Genomic DNA, 19251 nt, shown 5'->3' with positions numbered 1-19251 from the left:
CAGCCCACCCAGACGGCGACAGCTCCCTCACCCCGGACACCGCGAACTGCAATGGCTCATCGATAACTCTCACTGCCACTCCGCCAATTCCACCGTCCGCGGCGCTGCCATGTCAGTGCGGTCCGCGGCGCAATGCCCGCCCCGGGGGATCGTGTCTCCCTCCTCCGCCGTCTGGATCACGGACGCGATGCTTCGCCAGGCCATTGACCGCTATCACCGCCAGTTCTCCGCCGCCGCGCCATGCCGACGGATCAGCTCCCACGCCGGGCCTCTCGAGAGCCGCCGCCGCCAGCTGGGCAAGCGCAATATGACGGGCATCATGCCCTCGTCGGCCACGTATCCCCCGCTCTGGCACTTCGACGTTGCCTGGATTCCCAGCGAGTGCAAGTGGGAGCCGCCGTCTACCGTGGAGGAAAGGAGGAGGAAGAAACAATCAATCAGCCCCTCGGCGCTCTTCGAGAGTCTCATCTCATGGCTCGAAAAGTCTGATGCCGACAAGCCCTTCATTCAGCCCCCGCCGGCGGATAGCATCGTTTCCAGCGCAGCAACCGGGGAAGCAACTGTGGCGGCTCCTGCAGAAGCCATTGCACCCCCATACGTGTACCAAGATGCCTCCATACCAGCAAAAGTACCCCGCGAGCTGTCAGTGCTGCGATGCAGTATTTCCCTGCTTGATACCATGGACGAAATGGCATTGGAACGCCTGCTGAAGCCGTTTCAGCGCCACTATTTCCTCAGGATGGAAGCTGCAAAGCTTTCCGTAGAAGAATTGCGGCTTTTGATGGAGCCCCTAGACCAGGCTGCACGAGACAGGATATCAGATCCGAACATGGTTGACTTGCTCAATGCTCGAATTCGCCGCTCTCTCTTGACCGGTCTCGAGATTGCTCAAAAAAGAGTTCCCGACAGCGTCGTTTTGCCGGACTTATGGACCACATTTGCCGCTATCGTGTGCTCGTCAGGAGGTGGCTATCAGAATATCAGAATATTCAGAAAAGCGATGACTCTCATGCCGGCACGCCTCCGTGCTCAGATTCAGATGGACGAAATATCAACCTTGGCACGATCTTTTGCCGTGGCCCAAGCAAGCAACAGCAATCTCTATTTACCCTGGATCCGCGCCGCATCTCAATTCGGAGAAGCGCTCTCAAAGTTGAGCCCCCTGCAATTGCAGAATCTGGATGTCGAAATCAGTGCTCTATTCCCACAGCAGGAGCAAGATCTAGAGGCGAGCCGAAAGCTACGATTTGCGTGGTTGATGGCCAAGGCATACAACTCTTCAGCAACCAACGAAGAATTCGTCCAATCTTACCAAGAGCTCATTGCGTCTCATGAAATTGACCTCGGATCTGCCCAACTGTGGCAGATTATTGTCGCCCGGCTGAAATCAGCAGAGGTCATCGAAACTGTCGCTCACTTTGAGCTTACGCGGACCACGTACAGCTCCCTATCACAGCGATGGGCGGCTTTGTTCTCAGCAATTCATGGTCTCCCCAGCGCAAATGACGTCTTGACAGAGCTTTACGGCTTTTTCAAGGACATCAACCAGACAGACGCCCTCATCCAAGCCATATCTTCACTTCCGGTCTCTCAAATGTCCATTGACACAGCTCGGACCATCGCCACAGCATGCGACGACCACAGACTCGCACTGCATCTCTACGAAACCATCCGCGCCCGCCTCGGCCGAGTCTCACAAATCGAATCATGGGGCTGGGAAGCCTGGGTCCCTTACCTAGAGCGCATCATCAAAGACCCTGAAATCACACGGCCTCTGCACTGGGAGATGCTCGACCTCCCCCGCCTCACAACCCCGCCGGATGCAGACCCCGAGGAAATCGCCCGCGAGATCCAGGCCAAGATGGCGCTCGTCGACAGCATCGGCCAGTGGTACATGGAGGCGCCGCACCTCAACGACCGGCAGCTGCTCCGGCGCCTGCAGCGCTGCGTCGACGTCCAGCGGGCGTTGGCGAAAGCCGTCTCGCCGCAGGTGCTGGCGCGCGTGGCGGAGGTGGTGACGCGGGACCTGCAAGGAGGGAATTGGGGCCGGACGACGCGGCTGCGGTGGCTGCTGGGCATGGTTGCGGAGACGCACGGCGAGAAGCAGGCCGGCGACGTCTCGAGGACGCTGGAGGGGTGGAGGCGGATGGTTGATCGGAAGAAGGCGTTATAAGAGAATGGGACGGCTGGCTGAGGAGATGACTCCTGCGTCGACTGTGTATTAGCTATTCTGCAGCCAAGTGACGATAGAATCAACGAAGAAATGAACCAGTCAATGAAGGAACAAATCAGAGCGAAAAGAGCACCTCTAGACTTTCCAGGCTATTCGTCGAAAATATGCCCATATTGGGCAGATAGATTGCCCAACAGGTGGAGTTGAGACCGTGCACAGAAGGGCATCGATGCCCAAACGTAACCCCAATTCCAAACCCCCAACTCCAACTCTCTTGAGGAGTACTCGTTCACACCTCGTGATAGAAGTACATGCAGCCGCCATTGGATGCATGCAAGTTTCCCGCTCTCGTGTAGGACGGGAGCAGCCCAATTCGCTCAGATCTGCAGGATACTATTAGCTGCTAGTAGCACTGGCTTGTTTTCTGCTTTTGTCCTACGCGGACATCACGGCGATTGGATGTGAGAAAAGGGTGTCATTGATGGTGTGTGTATTGGTGGAGATGTCTATTTCCCATTCATTCAGTCATAATCTGGATCAATCTCATCAATCTTGACCAAAACAGAGTCGTACATAGTCATGAAATGCATTCCAAGCAAACAAAACGAAGAAGGAAACGCGAAATGGAAAGAAAGATTCGGAAACAGAGTAGATTAAGTACAAAACCCATAGAGTATCAAATCGTCATTATCCATCATTGCAGAGCAGAAGGCTCCAGTAGATATCGTATCATTCAAACATGCTGAATATGTTGCTCTCTTATCCCGCATTTCGTCCAATAGTAAAAGTAGGGGAAAAAAAAAAAGAAGTCAAAGCAGTACCATAAGACAGACGATTAACAAGAAACCAATGACATAGATCAAAGCCATAATAACAGATGTATATGCAGAGATGAAACGGAAATTAAGAAGAAAAGGGAAAACACAAAAATCGCCTTCGCTCAACTTTTGTCTCCAACCAGACGGAGTAGAAAAAGGGGTCATAATGTCATCATCATCAACTCGCTCACGCAAGCACCGCGGCCAGCTGTTTTAGACAGCTTTGGACGGTCTATTGTCAGGAGACGTTTCGCCGCCGCTCAGACGGCCTGTGCCCGTAGAAGCTCTCCCCCCGTCAGTAGATGGCGTGGGTTGGCGCGTGAGCTTGCTGCGGGCAATGAGCACCTGGGCGGGACAGATGACAATCTCCTCATCGTTGGAGCCGTCGTCGTCTCCCTTCTTGACGACCAGAGGGAAGAGGACAACGCGCACGATGGCGCCGCGTTCCTCGAGCTCCTCGTTGGTCATCTTGAGCGTTCCGCTCCGCTCATTCATCATGGACGCATTGAACTGGACGGTCTGCACGAGCTCGCCGTCCGCGTCGTACTCCGGTTGTAGAGGCGGCAGCATCATGTACTCGGCCTTTTGCGTGCGCATCTCAATGGAGAGATGGACGGCCTCGTGCATGACCCTCCGCAGCTGGGCTTGTATCTGTGCCTCCAGATTGGACGGCGGCGGGAGGACTTTGCAGAGGGTCTGGTAAATGGCCTGGACGACGGCTTCCGTGTCCAGATCTCGCTGCCTCTTGAACGAATCACGCCTCGAGAGCAGCGTAAGGGTGACCGCACGCCACTGGCGCACGGCTTGTGGAGGGCCGACCTCCGTCAGCAGCTTCTCCAGCGACTTGAGCTTCTGTCGCTGCTCGCGGTCCATGCCAAACAGGTAGCGGGTAAAGACAAACTCCCAAATCATGTTCATGGTCATGGACATGAATATATCCCGCCGGCGGACCCTGTCATTGAGGTATCTGTCGACGTCAGTGCCGTCGAGGACGGCGTTGTCAAGGCGGTCGATGATCTTTTCATCGTTGATCTCGCTGGTCAGGCGGCAGGCCCGCATGTCGGAGAACTTGGAGAAGCGCAGCACCCACTGCTGGACGTGGGAGCAGAGCTGCTGGCAGCGGTGGTCAAAGTAGTCCTCGTCCTTGATGTTGAGGAACTGCACGTCGGCAGCCTTGGACTCGAGGATCTGGCGCTGCAGCTCGCGGATGCGCTCCTTGGCGGCATCGAGCTTGGCCGTCAGGTCGGCAATCTGGGCGTCCTTTTCGTGCAGGGCCTGGATGAGGGCATCCTGGTTGCCGCCCCGGTCGGCGGTCACCTGCAGGTCCGCATAGCGGCTGTTGTCCTTGCTGGCCAGCTCGGCATTGGCGCTGGTCAGGCCCTCGTTGACCTCCGTCAGGCGAGAGACCTCGCCGCGGAGGAACTTGAGCGTCTGCTTGAGGCTCTCGATCTGGGTGTCGCGGTCGGAAAGGGCGGTGACGACGCGGTGGCTCAGGTGCTGGTCGGTGCTGTGGCGGGCGTCGGAGAGCAGGCGGTTCTCTGCCATGAGTTGCTCGACGCGGGCCTCGAGCTCGAGGACTTGCATACTCTGGCGTCGACGCATGCTGTGCGGCCTTGTGGGAGATAGTGGCGAGCCAATGCGGCCCTCGCCGTACCCATCCTATGAAGAAGCCAATGTGTTAGAACGAGGCGACGCCGACCAGACGAGACCGGCAGAGAGACGAGGCAAGTAGAGAGAAAAATGGCGTAAAATTAACAGCTATAGGTGACGGTGAAGAAAAGACAAATATAGAAATAGAAATATCAGAGATGCCCGCAAATGACCTGACGCGGCATGCATGCGCTTTCGGCAGCAGGCGACAGAGAAGGCCAGAGAGCCGTGGAAGATGCAGATGCCTTTGCAGCTGGGCGGAGCTGCTTGGGGGGGGTGCGAAAAATCACGAGGCTGGGCGGTGAAAGAGCGCTGACACCTTTTCGGGTGGCTGGGCTGGCAGAACAAGAAGGCAGAGAAATAAGAGGGAGAAAATCACCAGCAGCGCTCAGACAGACACAGACTGTGCTCATGCACGCCGGTGGATCAGGTCATTTGCGGGCACTAATCAGGTGACGAGAGCTTCAAGACAAGGAACCTTCTTGTGCACTCACGTATACGTCCGTCTTGTCCTTTGCGCGCGCACGGCCCTCGTTGGCGACCGGCGGCTCGGACGCTGCTTTCGATGGCGGTTTGGCGGCGGCGGCGGCGGGCTTGGAGGGTGACGACAAGGACGAGGCTGGGAACGGGCTGGGGTCGAGGACGCCCGCGATCGAGTCTGCGATCGAGCCCGCAATGGACGGCGTCGGGATGGGGCTGATGGTGGGGATCGAGGTTGTGCTCGGGTTCGGGTTCCTCGTCGCAAGGGGCGCGCTGCTGGTGCTGTCGAAGCCGCTGTGGAAGCCGCTGTGGTCGCTGCTGGCGATGTTTGGCTGGCGCAACGACATGCGCTTCTCCGCCCGTCTCAGCAGCGGCGGCGATGGGTTCGACGACGACCGCACTGTGCTGCCGCCCGAGCTCTTCAGCCGCTCAGGGGTCCGCGGCCGCGGCACGCCGCTATTGGGCGTCCCTCGACCGGGGTCGGCCCGCGCTGCCTCTCCCGCCTGGTGCTTGGTGGCTGACGGGATGTGGCTGTCTGAGACGCTTCGCGGCTGCTCCGTCACCACCGGCAGCACCGCCAGCGACGGCGACTCCGGCCGCTGCAGCCCCGGCCCAATTTGCGCGCTGACTGCGCGTCGCAGGCTTCGTAGTGGCGCTGCCACCGGCGAGGTCACTGACCGTCGCAGCCCCGGAAGAGTGTCGGATCGTTCTGTGGAAGCGGTCATTGGTGACGTCCTGCCGCTCGCAAGCCGTGCCGCAAGTCCTATGCCGACGATGGCCCCGTAGCCTTTCTTCGTAGGGCTGGTCCTCCCCGTGGGAGTCTCCGGTCGTGTTCCTGTTCCTGTCAACACTCGCTCCCTCGTTCCCGGTATTGTCTTCCTGTCCGGGTCTTGTGCCGCTTCCCGTAACGAAGCGGAATCTCGTAGTCTTTGGCCGCCCAACGTGGATCGCCGTAGGCGTCGCTGAGGCTGCCGCTCCGGCGTTCTGTTCATCGGCTCGGGCGTCTTGAGCTGTGCCATGGCCGCCTCTATCCAGTCTGCATCGACTCCGCTATCGCGCTGCTTGTCTTCGTCCTCTTCAAGGGGTATCGTGCTGATGCTGTGTCTCCTTGACCGGTCGTGCGGAGGGCTTCCGGCAAACCCACTGTCTCTGTAAAAGCCAACTTCCGAGGCTGTCGCTTCGGCCTCTGCCTCCGGCTGCTCCTCGACCGCGGGCAGCCCTCGCGGGGGCGACAACCTATAGTCAGACAACTCGTAATCGGATAGTTCAGACATCATGTCCATTGGCGGGAGCACCGAGATTTCCGATGCCTCCCGAAGTAGTCCACCGGTTGGATCCTCCGCCTGTGAATGCCGCCGAAGCAGCTCAAATGGTCCAAGAGGTTCCGTCGCCTCGAGGACAGGGCTCTCAACCAACTCTCCTCCAAACAGACCTCCACGCTCAACCTTCCTTACAACTGCACCCTCGTCATCTCTTCCTTCCGCAATGCTTTCGCTCCGCTTTGGCGTAGTGGGTGCGACAGAGGGATCGTGACGCTTCCTGCGCCTCTTGGGTGTGGTAGGGAGGCCACCTCCGTGCAGAAAGTCGTCAATCATGTCCTCTCTGTCCGCTTCATTTGATTCCCAGCTCCTCTCGTCACCGCTTTGCCGAAGAGCTGGATTCCCTAAAAAAGACTCCTCCTTGGGGTCTTCCTTGTCATCTTCCCCTATAGGGTCCTTGTCTCTGTCCTTTGCCTTCTTTTTCCTGGGACTGCCGAACCGCTCAGAAAAGAGAGATATGCCCCCTGAGAGTGACCCAAACCACCGATCGGACTTCTCGCCGCCTTGACTAGCGGGCCTCGACCCCTTTTTTGGTGATTGAGATCCAGGGACGGACGAGGCTCGCTTCTCGCTGCGTAACTGCGATCTTTCTGGAATGTCGGCCGACATCCGCTGCGGTGTCGAGATCTCCGAGGGCTCTTCGACTAGAGGTGCGTCTTGAATGATATGCATCGAGCTGCCATCTACGTCGTCGGGTATTTTTCTGCTGCTCCGGGTAATCTCAGGACTCTCCAAGAGGCCAGATTCGGACTTCCTGCCTGAGTTTCCCCAGCTGCCTGTGAACATGTCCCATTTGGTTTCCGAATCATCCTCCAGAGGTGCGGAAGCGGTTGATTCTTGAGGAGCTTCTGTTGCGGGAGCCTCTCGGTCATTCGGTTCAGGTTCGTTTACCGGCTCAGGCGGGCGTGAAATCTCAGCTGCCTCATTATCAGGCGACTTCGTAGACTCTTTTGGTTGTGGTTCCTCTCCGGCGACCTCTTCCAGGATAGTTTCCAAGTCCGGCGATGCAGCGGCGGCGCGTTCAGTCGGCTTTTCCTGTTCGGACGGTGACAGCTCAGGCTCATCCGCATACTTCGAGAACAGGTCGTCCTCAGTAGAAGGCTGAGTCACCGTACCATCAGACACAGCCGGTACAGGTCCAGAATCCTGCCCCTCGGTCGCACGCGATCCAGCCTCCAATTGTCCCGGGACTTGAGGCTCGTCAACAGGTGGCTCCACAGAAAGACTAGGCACGCTACCCCCAAGGCTGGGATTCGAGGTCGTCGGAACCGATTCACTGAGGCTGGTCAGCGAGGACGATGGATCGCTTCCGCCTCGCGACTTCTTGCGCTTGTGCTTGCTTTTGCCCTTCTTCTTCTTTTTCTTCTTCCTATGTCGGTCTCTGTGGGCATGTCCTTCTACGCGCGGAGTTGCGACCACCTCGAAACCAGTAATTCTTGTGGTTGAGTCATTCGGTCCGAGGGATCCAGATCGCGTGAAGTCGCGTTGGTATGACATGTCCGAAGCCACGGACGAAGCATCGTAACTGTCGTCACTGCCGTATTCACTTCCCGAGTCCTCTTCTTGCCCGGGGACGGTCAAATGCATTGATGAACTCCTAACGGAGTTTGACCTTGTTTCCACAGGTTTCGGCTGCTGGGCCTCAGAATGAGCAGGTTCAACTGACTCTTGAGGTTTGTCTGTGAGTTCCTGGGAAGCCTCCGCTGGAGTCTCAGTTGGCAAAGCAGACTCAGGTTCGCGTTGATCTGCCCGCTCGGTAGACCGCGGTTCTTCAGTCGGCACACTTACTGCCTCGGACAGTGGCATCTGTTCCGGCTCGGCAGCGGCAGACTCGACAGGTACAGCGCTTTCTGCAATGACAGCAGTTTCTGGCATTGAAGGCTCATCCGGTTTGTCGTCATGAGCTGGTTCCATGGCATGAGGCTCCGGAGCTGTGCCAAGCTCGGCGGGTTGAGCTTCGGTCTGAGCTGTATCCGATGTGGGTGCGTCTGTACAGTTTTCCCCAGAAGCCTCGGCTTCTTTATCTTGTACGTCGGGCTCAAGGCTCTCTTCCGCAGTTGATGGATATTGAGCTTCGTCTTTCTGCTCGGCCACAGCTTCCTCGAGATGTGGTTCCTCCGGCTTGGGTTCCTCGAGAACAGGCTCTTCTTGTGTCTCTGATGTCGATTCTCGTCGAGACTCTTCTGGCGTTGGTCCAACCTGAGTCTCATCCAGACCAGTCTCAAGTTCTTTGCCAGCCTCCTCAGCTACCACTTCAGGTTCAGGCTCATCAGACTTCACTTCTTCCTTGGGCTCGTCAGGCCTCTGGCCTTGTTGGGGTTGATCCGACGCTTGTTGCAAGGGGGCCTCTTCAGGTCTGCCCACGGCGATCGGTGTGTCCTCGAGAGCAGAGTCGGGAACAACATTTTCTGGAGCGTCTGCAGGCTCAGAGCGTGCTTCATCGACAGCATGATTGTCCAAATGCGACCCATCATCAGCAACTGGGTCCGAAGTTGGCAACGTGGTGTTAGTCAAGTCATCCTTGACACTGTCTGCTGGTGCCTTAACTTCGTTCTGATCTCCGGCCACAGCTGATTTTTGGGCTTCATTGGCAGGCTCAACAAGCTCCGTCTCCATCGGTATCTGAGCCTCCTGTGGTACAAGGGCGTCATCAGTCCGTAGCTCATCAACCTCTGGAGAAGCATCCTTGGCCTCATCAGCACGCTCAACATCTTCGCTGGGATCTTGCGGTACTGCGCTCACGGGAGCGGCAGTGTCATCCTGAGCGAGATCCATTCGGTCGGGATCTTCAGGTTGAATTGAGCGCTCAAGTTCCACTTTCTCGTCCGCATCTGCTGGGATGGCCGGTGAAGCAACAACTTCAGCTTCCTGTGCAGTAGATTGATCCAGTTCAGGTGTCATGTCAGGTTCTTGAGGGTGGCTGGTGTCCACTGCGGGCTTCAAATCATCAGCCGAGTCAAGTGCTGCAGATTGGCCAGGAGCTTCTGCCTTTTCGTCTGCCTTTTTCGTATCGAGCGTCACATTGGCGTTGTTCTCCTTCTCGGGCGCAAGCTCCATCTCGTGGGTTGGTGGAAGTTCCACGGAGGGTTCAGTTTCGAGGTGAGCATCGGATTCAGTAGCATCGACTTGGGCGTCTCTCGACTTCTCTTCAGAATCCTCCGTCTTCAGGTCGGTATCATCTGTTGTGGGCTTCAATTCATCGTCCTCGGCTTTCGGTTCCAGATCCAATTCGCGGCTGGTTTCCTGCGGCGGAACAGACTCAGACTCTGGTAAATGTTTGGATTCATCGCGCTTGGCCTCATTGTCGTCTCCGCGTTGCTCAGAAGGACTCGAGTCCGGTGCGGTGTGATGTTCCCGAGGCACACCGTCTTGGTCTAGCTCAGTGCTAGAGGGATGCTCAACTGCCGCACCGTCGTGTATATTGAAGTCCTCCTCTGCCGGACTCGCGTTTCGTCCGTCCTTGTCTCCCTCTTCTAGTGAAACGACTTCGTTGAGTTCGGGCTCTTGGAGACTAGCTTCGGGGGCCGGAGTAGAGAGTCGCTCGTCATTTTGCCCACGCTCTTCAGCCGACGGGGCATTATCCGCGGCTGATGGGGCCGCCTCGAATCTTTCCGATTGCTCTTGAGCCGGGGAATCGACGATGGGTCCCATTGGGGCTAATAACTCGAGGTCGCTTGCCTCGGGGTTGGATTCAGCCGCGTTCGGTACAGGAGGCGGCGGCCGCACGGGCTCTTCGGGGACCGCAAAACTCTCGTCCAACTGCGTCGACTCAACAGTAGGATACTCAGGAGAAGCATCAACAGCGGGTTCCCTTGGGGCTGCAGATTCGACTTCGGTGGTGCCATCAGCAGCATTTGGTACAGGGGGTGGCGGCCGCAAAGGCTCCTCCGGGACTGGAAAGCTCTCTTCCGTCTGCGTCGGCCCAGCATGATCATGATATTGCTGAGTGGGATATTCAGAATGAGCATCAACAGGGGGTTTCACGGAGGCTGGGACCTCGAGTTTGGTCGCCTTGGGGTCGGCTTCATCGACAGCAGCCGTCGGCACAGGAGGCGGCGGCCGCAAAGGCTCCTCCGGGACCGCAAAGCTCTCGCCCATCTGTGTCAGCTCGGCACTATCGGGGTACTGTTGAGTAGGATACTCAGAAGGACTATCGCCCTGGGAAAACAGTGGCTCAGAAACCTCCGACGCAAATGATGGAAGCTCATTGGGAGCCCAGTCGGTATCTTTGCGATCCGCTATCTCCTCGATGGTTCGCGGCGCACCCTCGTTTGGTGTCGGCTCGAGGGAGTCGTCTTCCGGTTCTTCGGCAATGGGCTCCAATATTCTGGCTTCCTCGCTGCCCTGGTGCTCGAATTGGTCTTCAGAATGACCAATGCTCCAGGCTGAGTCGTCTGCTGCGGGCCCTGGCTTTGTTTCGCCGTCTTGTTCCGTCGTTCCTTCTGACTTTTCTACAGGAGCCGCCTCGTCCAAAAGATCTTCCATCAGCTCCTCCAGGATGGGAGAAAGTTGGTCATTGTGGATCGGAGCATGTTGGTCAACTTCGGATGGCACGAAATTCTCGACCTCGGAAGCGATTGCGTCCTCAAGAGCAGGCTCTTCCATGATCGTCGGCAGTTGAATCGTCTCTTCATATTCAGGTCCAGTCACCGTCTCCTGAGAGTCGCGTCTCTCGTCTTCGCGTACAGTCCATTGATCATCAGCTGATGCCTCTGATGCAACGAATGATTGCTCTCGAGTATCAGACGCCGGCGAACCCTTGCTTTGCTCAACAGGTTCTTCGATTACGGCAGGAGATTCAATAGGCAACTCCTCCGCAGCCGGAAGAGCTTCATCCGTCACCAGAGACCCTCGGTCCTGAACAGGAGAGTCCCGGTCTTCCAGTTCGGCAGGTATGTTGGCAGGAGGCTCCCCAGTTGTGGGGGCAGTGTCTTGCTGCAATGGCGACTCTTCTTGAAAGGCCAATTCTTCGGGCAAGGGAGCAGGAACTTCAGACTGTTCCTCGGTATCGATAGCCTCATCTTCAACTTGGAAACTCCTCTTCTCACCCTCTTGTTCGTCGCAGAGCTCTGATGAAATCACCTCCGTCTTGCCATCGCCAATACGGTCCGCACGTGGAATCGGCTCACTATCAGTAGCAGCCCACTTTTGAAGCTCGTCATCAACGCCCGGTTCCTCGTTGTTTGTCTCCTCGATTGTGGTTGGAGGAACTGATAGTGGCTCTTCAGTATCAGCCAGGATGGTGTGTTCAGGAGCGGGTCCTAAGCCTTCATGAGGAGTTGGTTCGGGAGATATAACAGCGTCTTGTGCCTTTTCACCAAGAGCTTCCTCCTCAATATGTCGCGTGGGCTGTTCTGAAGCCTCAGGGGAAGGCTCAGGAGTAGTGGTATCCTTGGGAAGATCAACAGGAGTTCCCTCCACCACCTCTACCGCATCACCAGGTGGAGGCTGAGCAGATTCAGCCAGGGCTGCACCCTCGGTCTTTTCGAGTTCCGCAGGAAGAGCCACTGCAACATCTGAGGCGGGCTTGGTGGCTTCCACAACTGGCAGACCAGTCTGCTCTGTCGACTCCGTAGTATGTTGAAGGGGGGTATCGTGGGAAGCTTCTGCTGCTGCCCCTGCCGCTGCCGCCGACTTACTCTTCTTCTTCTTCCTCTTTCTCTTCTTCTTCTTCTTCTTTTTTTTCTTGCTCTTCTTAGAGCTCGTCGACACAACAGACCCAGCACCAAGAGTCTCGATGGACGCCGTCATGTCACGAACAGCGTGCTCCTCTTCCCCATCGCGCTTTACGACGCCCGCCACCACAATGTGTCTGGCCCTCTCTTCCTCTTCCTCCTCAGACTCCTCAGAACCTTCCGAGTCTTCTGAGTCGTCATCTTCATCCTCTGAATCGTCCTCCTCTTCTGACTCCTCCGAGTCTTCAACGGCAGTGGATAACTCAGCCTTCCTTGAGTATTCTTCTCTAGAGCCCCCAGCATCATGTCGAATAGGCTCGAAATCTTTGGCTGCCGTCGTATTCTCCAGAATTGGCTCGAGGGCGGCCCCGGTGATCTTGCGAGTTGCAGCCGGTAGTGTGCCGATGACGATTTCTTCTTCGACTTCTTCGGGAACTGAACGCTGACTTGACTTCGCGATTACGTCAGACGAGGCCTCGTCAGACACAGGTACAATGTCGACAAAGGCCTCGTTGGACGGTGCTTCAGGAACCTCATCCAGAGGCTCGAAAAGCGCGACTGGCTCCGACTTCCACTCAAGCTCTGGCCCAGGGGCATAACGTTCCGCCTCCGGCTCCCGCTCCGACTCCAATTCATCCTCAACCATCACAGGCTGTGCCCTGCTTTCCTTGGCCCATGTATGTTCCTCCGGCTTGTCACGGGCAGGCTCCAATGCCTGATGGGGGAGCACCTCTTTGGAAAACGGCTCAGTTGAAGAAATGTATTCGGTATCTAGAGTACGGTCCTTGTCGATAGCTGATTCCGGAATCCCGACAAACGCAGCCGATGTCTCGTCTGCCATGGGCTGGGCAGAAAAGTCGCGGTCAAACTCCGCTCCCGGTGAGATGGACTTGCTCCCTTTCCAGTCCCCCTTCTCCTTACTCTCGTCGGATGACCTCTCAGCAGAATTTCGCAAGGCGTCGGTGCGGGCCTGGTCCTTCGGGACGCTCTCAATGCTAGGCAAAGTCTCAATCACCCTGTCCATAGATGCCAGTTCTGGGTGGTCCGGTACCTTGTCCTCAAAAAACTTTGCGGGTCTTGAAAATTCGGGGATTGCGCCGAGCATCGATGGCTCGATGGGCGGCAGATCCGGCTCATACTGGTCATCGTCCGGCATGGCAGCAGGCGAGGTGCGTGCCGTTTCAAAGGCATCAGAGCGTTCGTCTGGTGATGTCAGGCCATCGGAGTGATGGCGAACAATATCCTGGCGGGGCGAGAGGAAGCGACGAGTAGGAGTTGGGGGGCCCGGTACGGCTTGAGCATCCACTGTCTTGGCCGAGTGGCCCGACGAAGGCGTCGAGTCAACCGGAACAGGCTCGTCGTCATTGCCGGTTGAAAATGCCCTATCGTTACCAGCCGTTCTAGGACCAGGGAGTCGGTAGTCATGACCAGCCGCAGCTTCTCCTAGAGTGTTGTCAGTAGGCTGGACGGGCAGCTCGTACGCCACGTCCGCTTTTGGCGTGGAATCCTGAGATTCCTCGTCGGTGACGGCGTGCTCCATGGCTGGTATCTGAGTTTGGAGTCGGAGTGAGCGATCAGCCAGGTTGAAGCCGTCATTGGGGGGCATCGGGCTTCTGAAGTCTTCGGGTCGCAGGACGGGCAACAACTTCCCCTCCTCGTGCTCCTCTGGGTCCGACATGGCTCCCCCTTCAGCTTCGCTCGTCGCCTCGCTGGGGGGCAGGGGCGGTAAGTCTCCGCCTTTCGGGCTTCTATCGTTCGATCCACGCCGGGCATGCTCAAGAAGCATCAGAGGCATAAATTCCTTGGTGCTATCCCAGGACGTCGGCCGGGGTGGCGTGCGGGGAGTCCTGGTTCGTACAGGACTGGAAGGGCTGGTGGACCCAACCCCCCTGAGCAGTGCCAAGGGGACAGCTGTGTTGCTGTGGGACCTGTTACGGGAGTTGGACAGGTTGTTTTCTTGATTGCTTCGTTGCCGGCGATGCGACTTTTCAAATCTCCGGCTTCGATCCTCAACCGGTGTCCCAGGGCGACTGTCGGGAAGGCCGGGCAGCTCGTCGAAGCTGGCCTCTGTGGGGGTTCCCGGGAGGCTGGGCGGCAGAGGGAGCAGATCGCCATACTGGGGATCAATCGCAATCGCTCGGGGAGCAATCACGGGGTAGTGATCCTCTTCGTCCTCCCGGCTCGAGCCAGGGAGATCTCGCGAGATGTTCTCCGGGTCCGAGGAGACATCGGCGGCATTGGAGCGAGTCAAGGCCTTTGCTGCGGCCGCAGCAATGCTCGCTAGGCCGGCACCCGCGCCAAGAGTGCCGGCTTGCTCAAAAAAAGACTCGCCCTTCTCGTTGATGGAGCTCTTGTCGTTTTTGTTGCCGGACTTGAAGATGCCCGAGAAGAAGTTCGACTTCTTGCCGGAGTCCTTGCGTTGCCGCGGGGGAACAGGTTTCTCGCTATTCTCATCATCATCTTGGTAGTGTCTGGCTTCCCTGTTTCTAGGTTTTCTTTCGTCGTCGCGAGATTCGGGCCTTGCGCCGCGTTCGTCATGCTCGTCACGGCCTTCGCGAATGTCTCTCTCCGTAGCGCTCCGTCGTTTTCCCCGCATGCTCCTCCTGCTAGAGGTCGACAGCTCTGAAGCGACGAGCGACTTCCGCGTGGACCTTGGTGAGCTGTCCCAATCCTCCCAGTCTTCGACGCTGAACACGGTTCGAATATCGCTGGCCTCGTCACCAGGAACAGAGGCCCTTGAGAGCTCGGTGCCCTCGTCGCCTGGTATGGACAGCCTAGATTGGTCGTCATCGAGGCGAGAAGAGATGGTTGAAGCCTCGTCCAGACGATCTCGTCGCTTCTTAGTCTTCCTCTTCTTCGGCCTATCGGCAGGAGCAACGTCGGAAGCGCTGTCGTCTGCTTCGGCTAGAGCTTCTGGTTCAATTGGCTCCGCCGGAGGCTGTTCGATATCTGAATTGCGCCTCGTCAAAGGCTCTGTCGTCTCGGGCTCTTTGGTCTGGCCGGATTGCCTCGTCTGTAGGAATTTCTCCAGCTTCTCCATCTTGGCCTTCTTGTCCTCGCCCTCATCCTGGATCTCGGGGACTGGCTCCGAGTTGCGCGACTCTACCGCTTCCAACACCTCCCGGGGTGGTTGAATCTCGCCTGACTGCCTCTTTTGAAGCAAGTTCTCGAGTATATTCCGTCGCTCGTTGCCTCTTGGGGGAGGTGTGACTGGTCGAGCTTGCGTAGTCGGCGGCTCGACTGACTCCTCCTGAAGCGGAGAGGGAGGCTTAATCTCACCGGACCGCCTCATTTGAAGGTATTTCTCGAGCCTGTCAAGCTTCTCTTGCTTCTGAGACTTCTCATCTTCCTCGTCCTCCGTGTCTGTTAAGGAGAGCTCTGCCTCATCTTCCTGTCCTCTGCTTCTTGTCAGGTGGACTTGTGGCTCGTCTCTTCGGGCGTCATCCTTGGCAGGGACTGATACGGGCTCCTCGACTGGTTGCTCAGGAGCAACATGGCCCATGACGGGGGTCTCGTTTGTTCCCGGGCGTGAGTCTCGGCGGCGGAAGGCTGGGTCGTCGATCACAATGTTAGGGTCAAAGCCGCTCTCCTTCAGGCCAGCTGCTACGGTAGCAGCAAACTCGAGATCGTCGGCGTAGGTGCCAGGCACCTGTTCCGGCTCAGGGCTGACCGGCTTGGGGCCAGGAACAGGTGGTGCGCCATCGACGTTGTCATCAGAAGGAACATCGCCGCTCCGCTTAGCAGTGTGTCTGTCGAGCTCGGTCGTCGGCTCGGCGGTGCCAGCGGCCATCATGGCAGCGATCTTGCCCCATTGGCTAATCTTGCTGAGACGGGGTCTGGGTTTTTCCTCCGCCTCAGCCGGTTCGTTTGGGGATTCGGCACGGCTTCGAGCTTCGGGAGATTCGACTACGAAGCGCTTCGTCGAGTTTTCCCCCCAAGAGACGGACTTGCCAGTAGGTGACGAGTGCGCCGCCGCCTCTTTATGATCAGACTCTTCATCCTCAGATGAATCAGCCAAGTCGTTCGAGAGCTCTTGAGATGCAGGCACATCTGCGGGCTGCTTCAATGCCTCATCAGCTCCCGACGTGGGATCGGGGCTGGGCACCGGGGTGGGACGGACGATGTTGAGAAGTGGACGTTCACGAGAAGCGTCGCGGGCCCTGAACCTCGAGGCATCGACACCGTTGGTGGCTCTGAACCTGTCAGTCTCATGCGGGAAAATCTCATTGTCTACCTTGACATCGGCATTGGGGGGCGCGTAGGGGTTCTCGTCATCGTCATGCTCCCTGTCTTCCATGCTGGGCGGCGAAACGATAGCAAACGACTCTTTGGCGGCCGGGTTCTCCCATTTATCCACGACAGATTCCTCAGGGGACTTGCTGCGAGACCGAATCTCGTCGGAAGCAATCTTCCGCGCAATCACAGACTCGCGGTAGTACCTGTCGGCATCCTCCTGGACGGCGTCCTTCTGAGGCCTGGATCGATCCCGGGAACCGTCTTCCGAGTACTCGCGGCGCTTGCGCTCCCGCGACCGCTCCTCCTCGACGGCAATGGCAGATGCGATGGCCACGGCAGCAACCGGGATGGTGGAATGCTTGGCCTCGTCTAGGATGGACCGGGCTTCCCTTTCCTCCTGTTCGTACTCAAATCCAGCTCGGGGGTCCCGACCTCGAAATTCAGCATAGATCCCCCCCCTTTGTCTCTCCTCTGCCGCTTTCTCGAGCTCATGGGAGTCTTTTCGACTAAGCCTAATGTCGGCACGGGGTGGCCGTACCTGCATTGAAGGAGCAGGAGAAGGCGCAGACGCAGTGACAGACCTGGACTCGGTGAAGTTGGGAACACGATCAACGGTGACGATTTCGGGAGTCAGCGGCCGGCGGGGCGTGTTGTTGAACTGGGGAGTCCCAAAAGCATCGTCGGCGACCTGGTATTGAAAAGGGTCAACATTGGGTTTCGGGGCGGGCTGAGCCGGCTTGTCAGCATTCCGGTCACCTGCCTTTGTCGCACGAGCGGTGTGTTGCGGTTGCTGCTGTTGCTGCTGTTGCCTCTGGGCGTTGCGAAGTCGATCCCTGCGCTCTTGGGCTTGACGCGTCTCTATCTCTCGCATGTGAGCATCATAGGTAGTTTGATACTTGAGGCTCTCCTTGCGCTCTTCGGGGTGAAGCTCCATCCAGGTCCTGCCATCCCTGGCCGGGCCAGGCGAGTCCTTGCCATAGTAGTCGGGCATTTCGCGGTTGGATTCCATCCGAGGGGAGTCTACATCGTCGTCTCGGCGGTTATAGTACACTTCGGGATTGGCCCGCCGCCGCTCAAGCTCCTCAAAGGGGGCCTGGTCGCGCTGGAAATGGTCCTCGTCCGGGTCCGGCCGAGCAAGCTTGACATCGTCGCGGTAGATGCGGTCCTCGCTCCAAGGCCCCCTTTGGTCGGCCATGCGAGCCGCGGCGGCGGCAGCAGCTGCCGCAACGCCTCCTCCGAGCGTGGGGTCAAGGATTCCGCTATTGGATTGCTGGCGGCGGTAGCTATTCCGAGAGTCTCGCCTACCGGCCTCGAAGACCTTGTTAGAGACGGGGGCCTTGGGGATGGGCTGCTGGAGAGGTACAGGTGCCGGGCGTCGGGCGGAATCGGCCTGCGATCCCCCGGTGGCCGGCCTGTCATTATCGTAGAGATGGGGGCCCGAGCCCGAGCCCGTGGCTGGTGGAGGCCGCGTTTCATCCCCAAACCCACAGGGAGTGTTCACCAGCCCACGCAACGAGTTCAATGGGCCGAACAGCCGAGGATCCACAACAGAGCTCTTCCTGCTGTGCGAAGGGTTGGAGTTGTCGACAGAAGTAGCAACGGCCCCGGCGGCGGTGCCCATGGAGACGGGCAGGGCGACGTTGGAGAGTGAAGAATCGCCGCCGTAAGCGAGGTGAGTGTCGCTCCCGGACAAGGCGACGTTGGAGCGTGAAGAATCCTCGCCGCCATAGGCCAGATGCATGAGGCTGTCATCGCTTGAAGAGCTCCCGGAAGATGAGTCGTCGTCGTCCGAAGCCGACTCCCAGTCCGACTCGTCGGACGATGAGTCGCGGTGCTTCTTGGAGCCGGCAATCCCTCGCTTCTTGGCCTCCTTTCTGCTTTTCCGCAGTGCGCTGATGGCGGCGGCAGTGGATGCCAGTCCGCTGGGTCGAGTCTTTCCCGCGTGACGCAGATCCTCCTCGTTCGACCTCCGGGCCAGATCCGACAGCTGGCGGCCAATGGCGATAATCTCCTCATCCGTCTTGTTGCGCTTCGCCTCATTAGATAGCCTAGGGGATGGACGGTTGGGGAGCGCGGCCGGATATTGCGAGTATGGCAGCTGCTGCTGAGGATGCGAGCTGGACGCGGCGGAGCCCGCGACGGAGCTGCTGTAGCGGGTGGACCGATCCTTTTCCTTCTTGACGAAGCCGGTGCCGTACGCCATGTCGGAATTGATGGACGAGTGGGACGAGTTGCTGCCGCCGCCAAAGAAGACGCCGCGTCGCCTCTTGGTGCCGCTGCCCCTGCGGCGCTGCCGCCGCCGCACCTCTGAGGGGGCCTTGATGAAGGTGCTGAAGAAGCCGCCGAAGCGGGAGGTGGGATACTGTCGGGAGATTTCCGTGTACGAGGACGACGAGGACGACAGCGACGAGGACAGCGAGCCGGACGAGGCCCGGGACCGGGGCAGGACATCCTGCGAGGGCGTCTGGCGCTGCGACATTGGCGGCAGCGATGTCTGGTGGGGGAACGAAGCCGGGTATTGTTGCTGGTACTGCTGCGGCGAGGGATACGGCGACGATGCCGTCTGCTGGTGGTGCAGCGGCGGCGGCTGGAACCGCGGTTGTTGCTCCGGTGGCTGGAACTGGGGGAGAGGCTGCGAGGGAAGTTGGGATTGAGAGTAAAGCTGAGGTTGAGGCTGCGGCTTGTCCTGCTGGGACGGATAGTCGTACGGCTGCTGCTGCTGTATCCGTGGGCTGTCGGCGCTGTAGCTGCCCGCCGTCTGCTGAGGCGCGATGCTGCTCTTGGGCGACGACGACGAGTACAGGCCGGCGGGATCCTCGCGCGACAGTCGCTTCTCGCGCCTCCGCCTCCTGAAGCTCTCCGGGCTCCGGCGGCGGGGATGAGGCATCGTTGGGACCGGG

The 19251-nt window shown here is 58.3% G+C and overlaps 2 protein-coding genes across 2 annotated transcripts; one reads left to right on the top strand and one right to left on the bottom strand.

The window, feature by feature from the left end:
• Nucleotides 1-109: 109 nt before the first annotated feature.
• CCMA1212_009754 (uncharacterized protein) lies at nt 110-2173 on the top strand (the record flags this gene model as incomplete). Its single annotated transcript, XM_073706824.1, has 1 exon — nt 110-2173. One exon carries the CDS (start codon nt 110-112, stop codon nt 2171-2173), a length of 2064 nt encoding a protein of 687 aa, XP_073554762.1.
• A 1031-nt stretch (nt 2174-3204) lies between these two features.
• On the bottom strand, nt 3205-19238 carry CCMA1212_009753 (uncharacterized protein; the record flags this gene model as incomplete). Its single annotated transcript, XM_073706823.1, has 3 exons — nt 3205-4650; nt 5136-8052; nt 8107-19238. The coding sequence occupies 3 exons, from the start codon at nt 19236-19238 to the stop codon at nt 3205-3207; spliced, it is 15495 nt and encodes a 5164-aa protein (XP_073554763.1).
• Nucleotides 19239-19251: the final 13 nt, after the last annotated feature.

This window comes from Trichoderma ghanense, assembly GCF_004382785.1.
Source record: "Trichoderma ghanense strain CCMA-1212 chromosome Unknown scaffold_18, whole genome shotgun sequence".
Taxonomy (NCBI): Eukaryota; Fungi; Ascomycota; class Sordariomycetes; order Hypocreales; family Hypocreaceae; genus Trichoderma; species Trichoderma ghanense.
The sequence above is the reverse complement of the archived record's forward strand: the minus strand, read 5'-3'. Positions and strand labels throughout refer to the sequence as shown.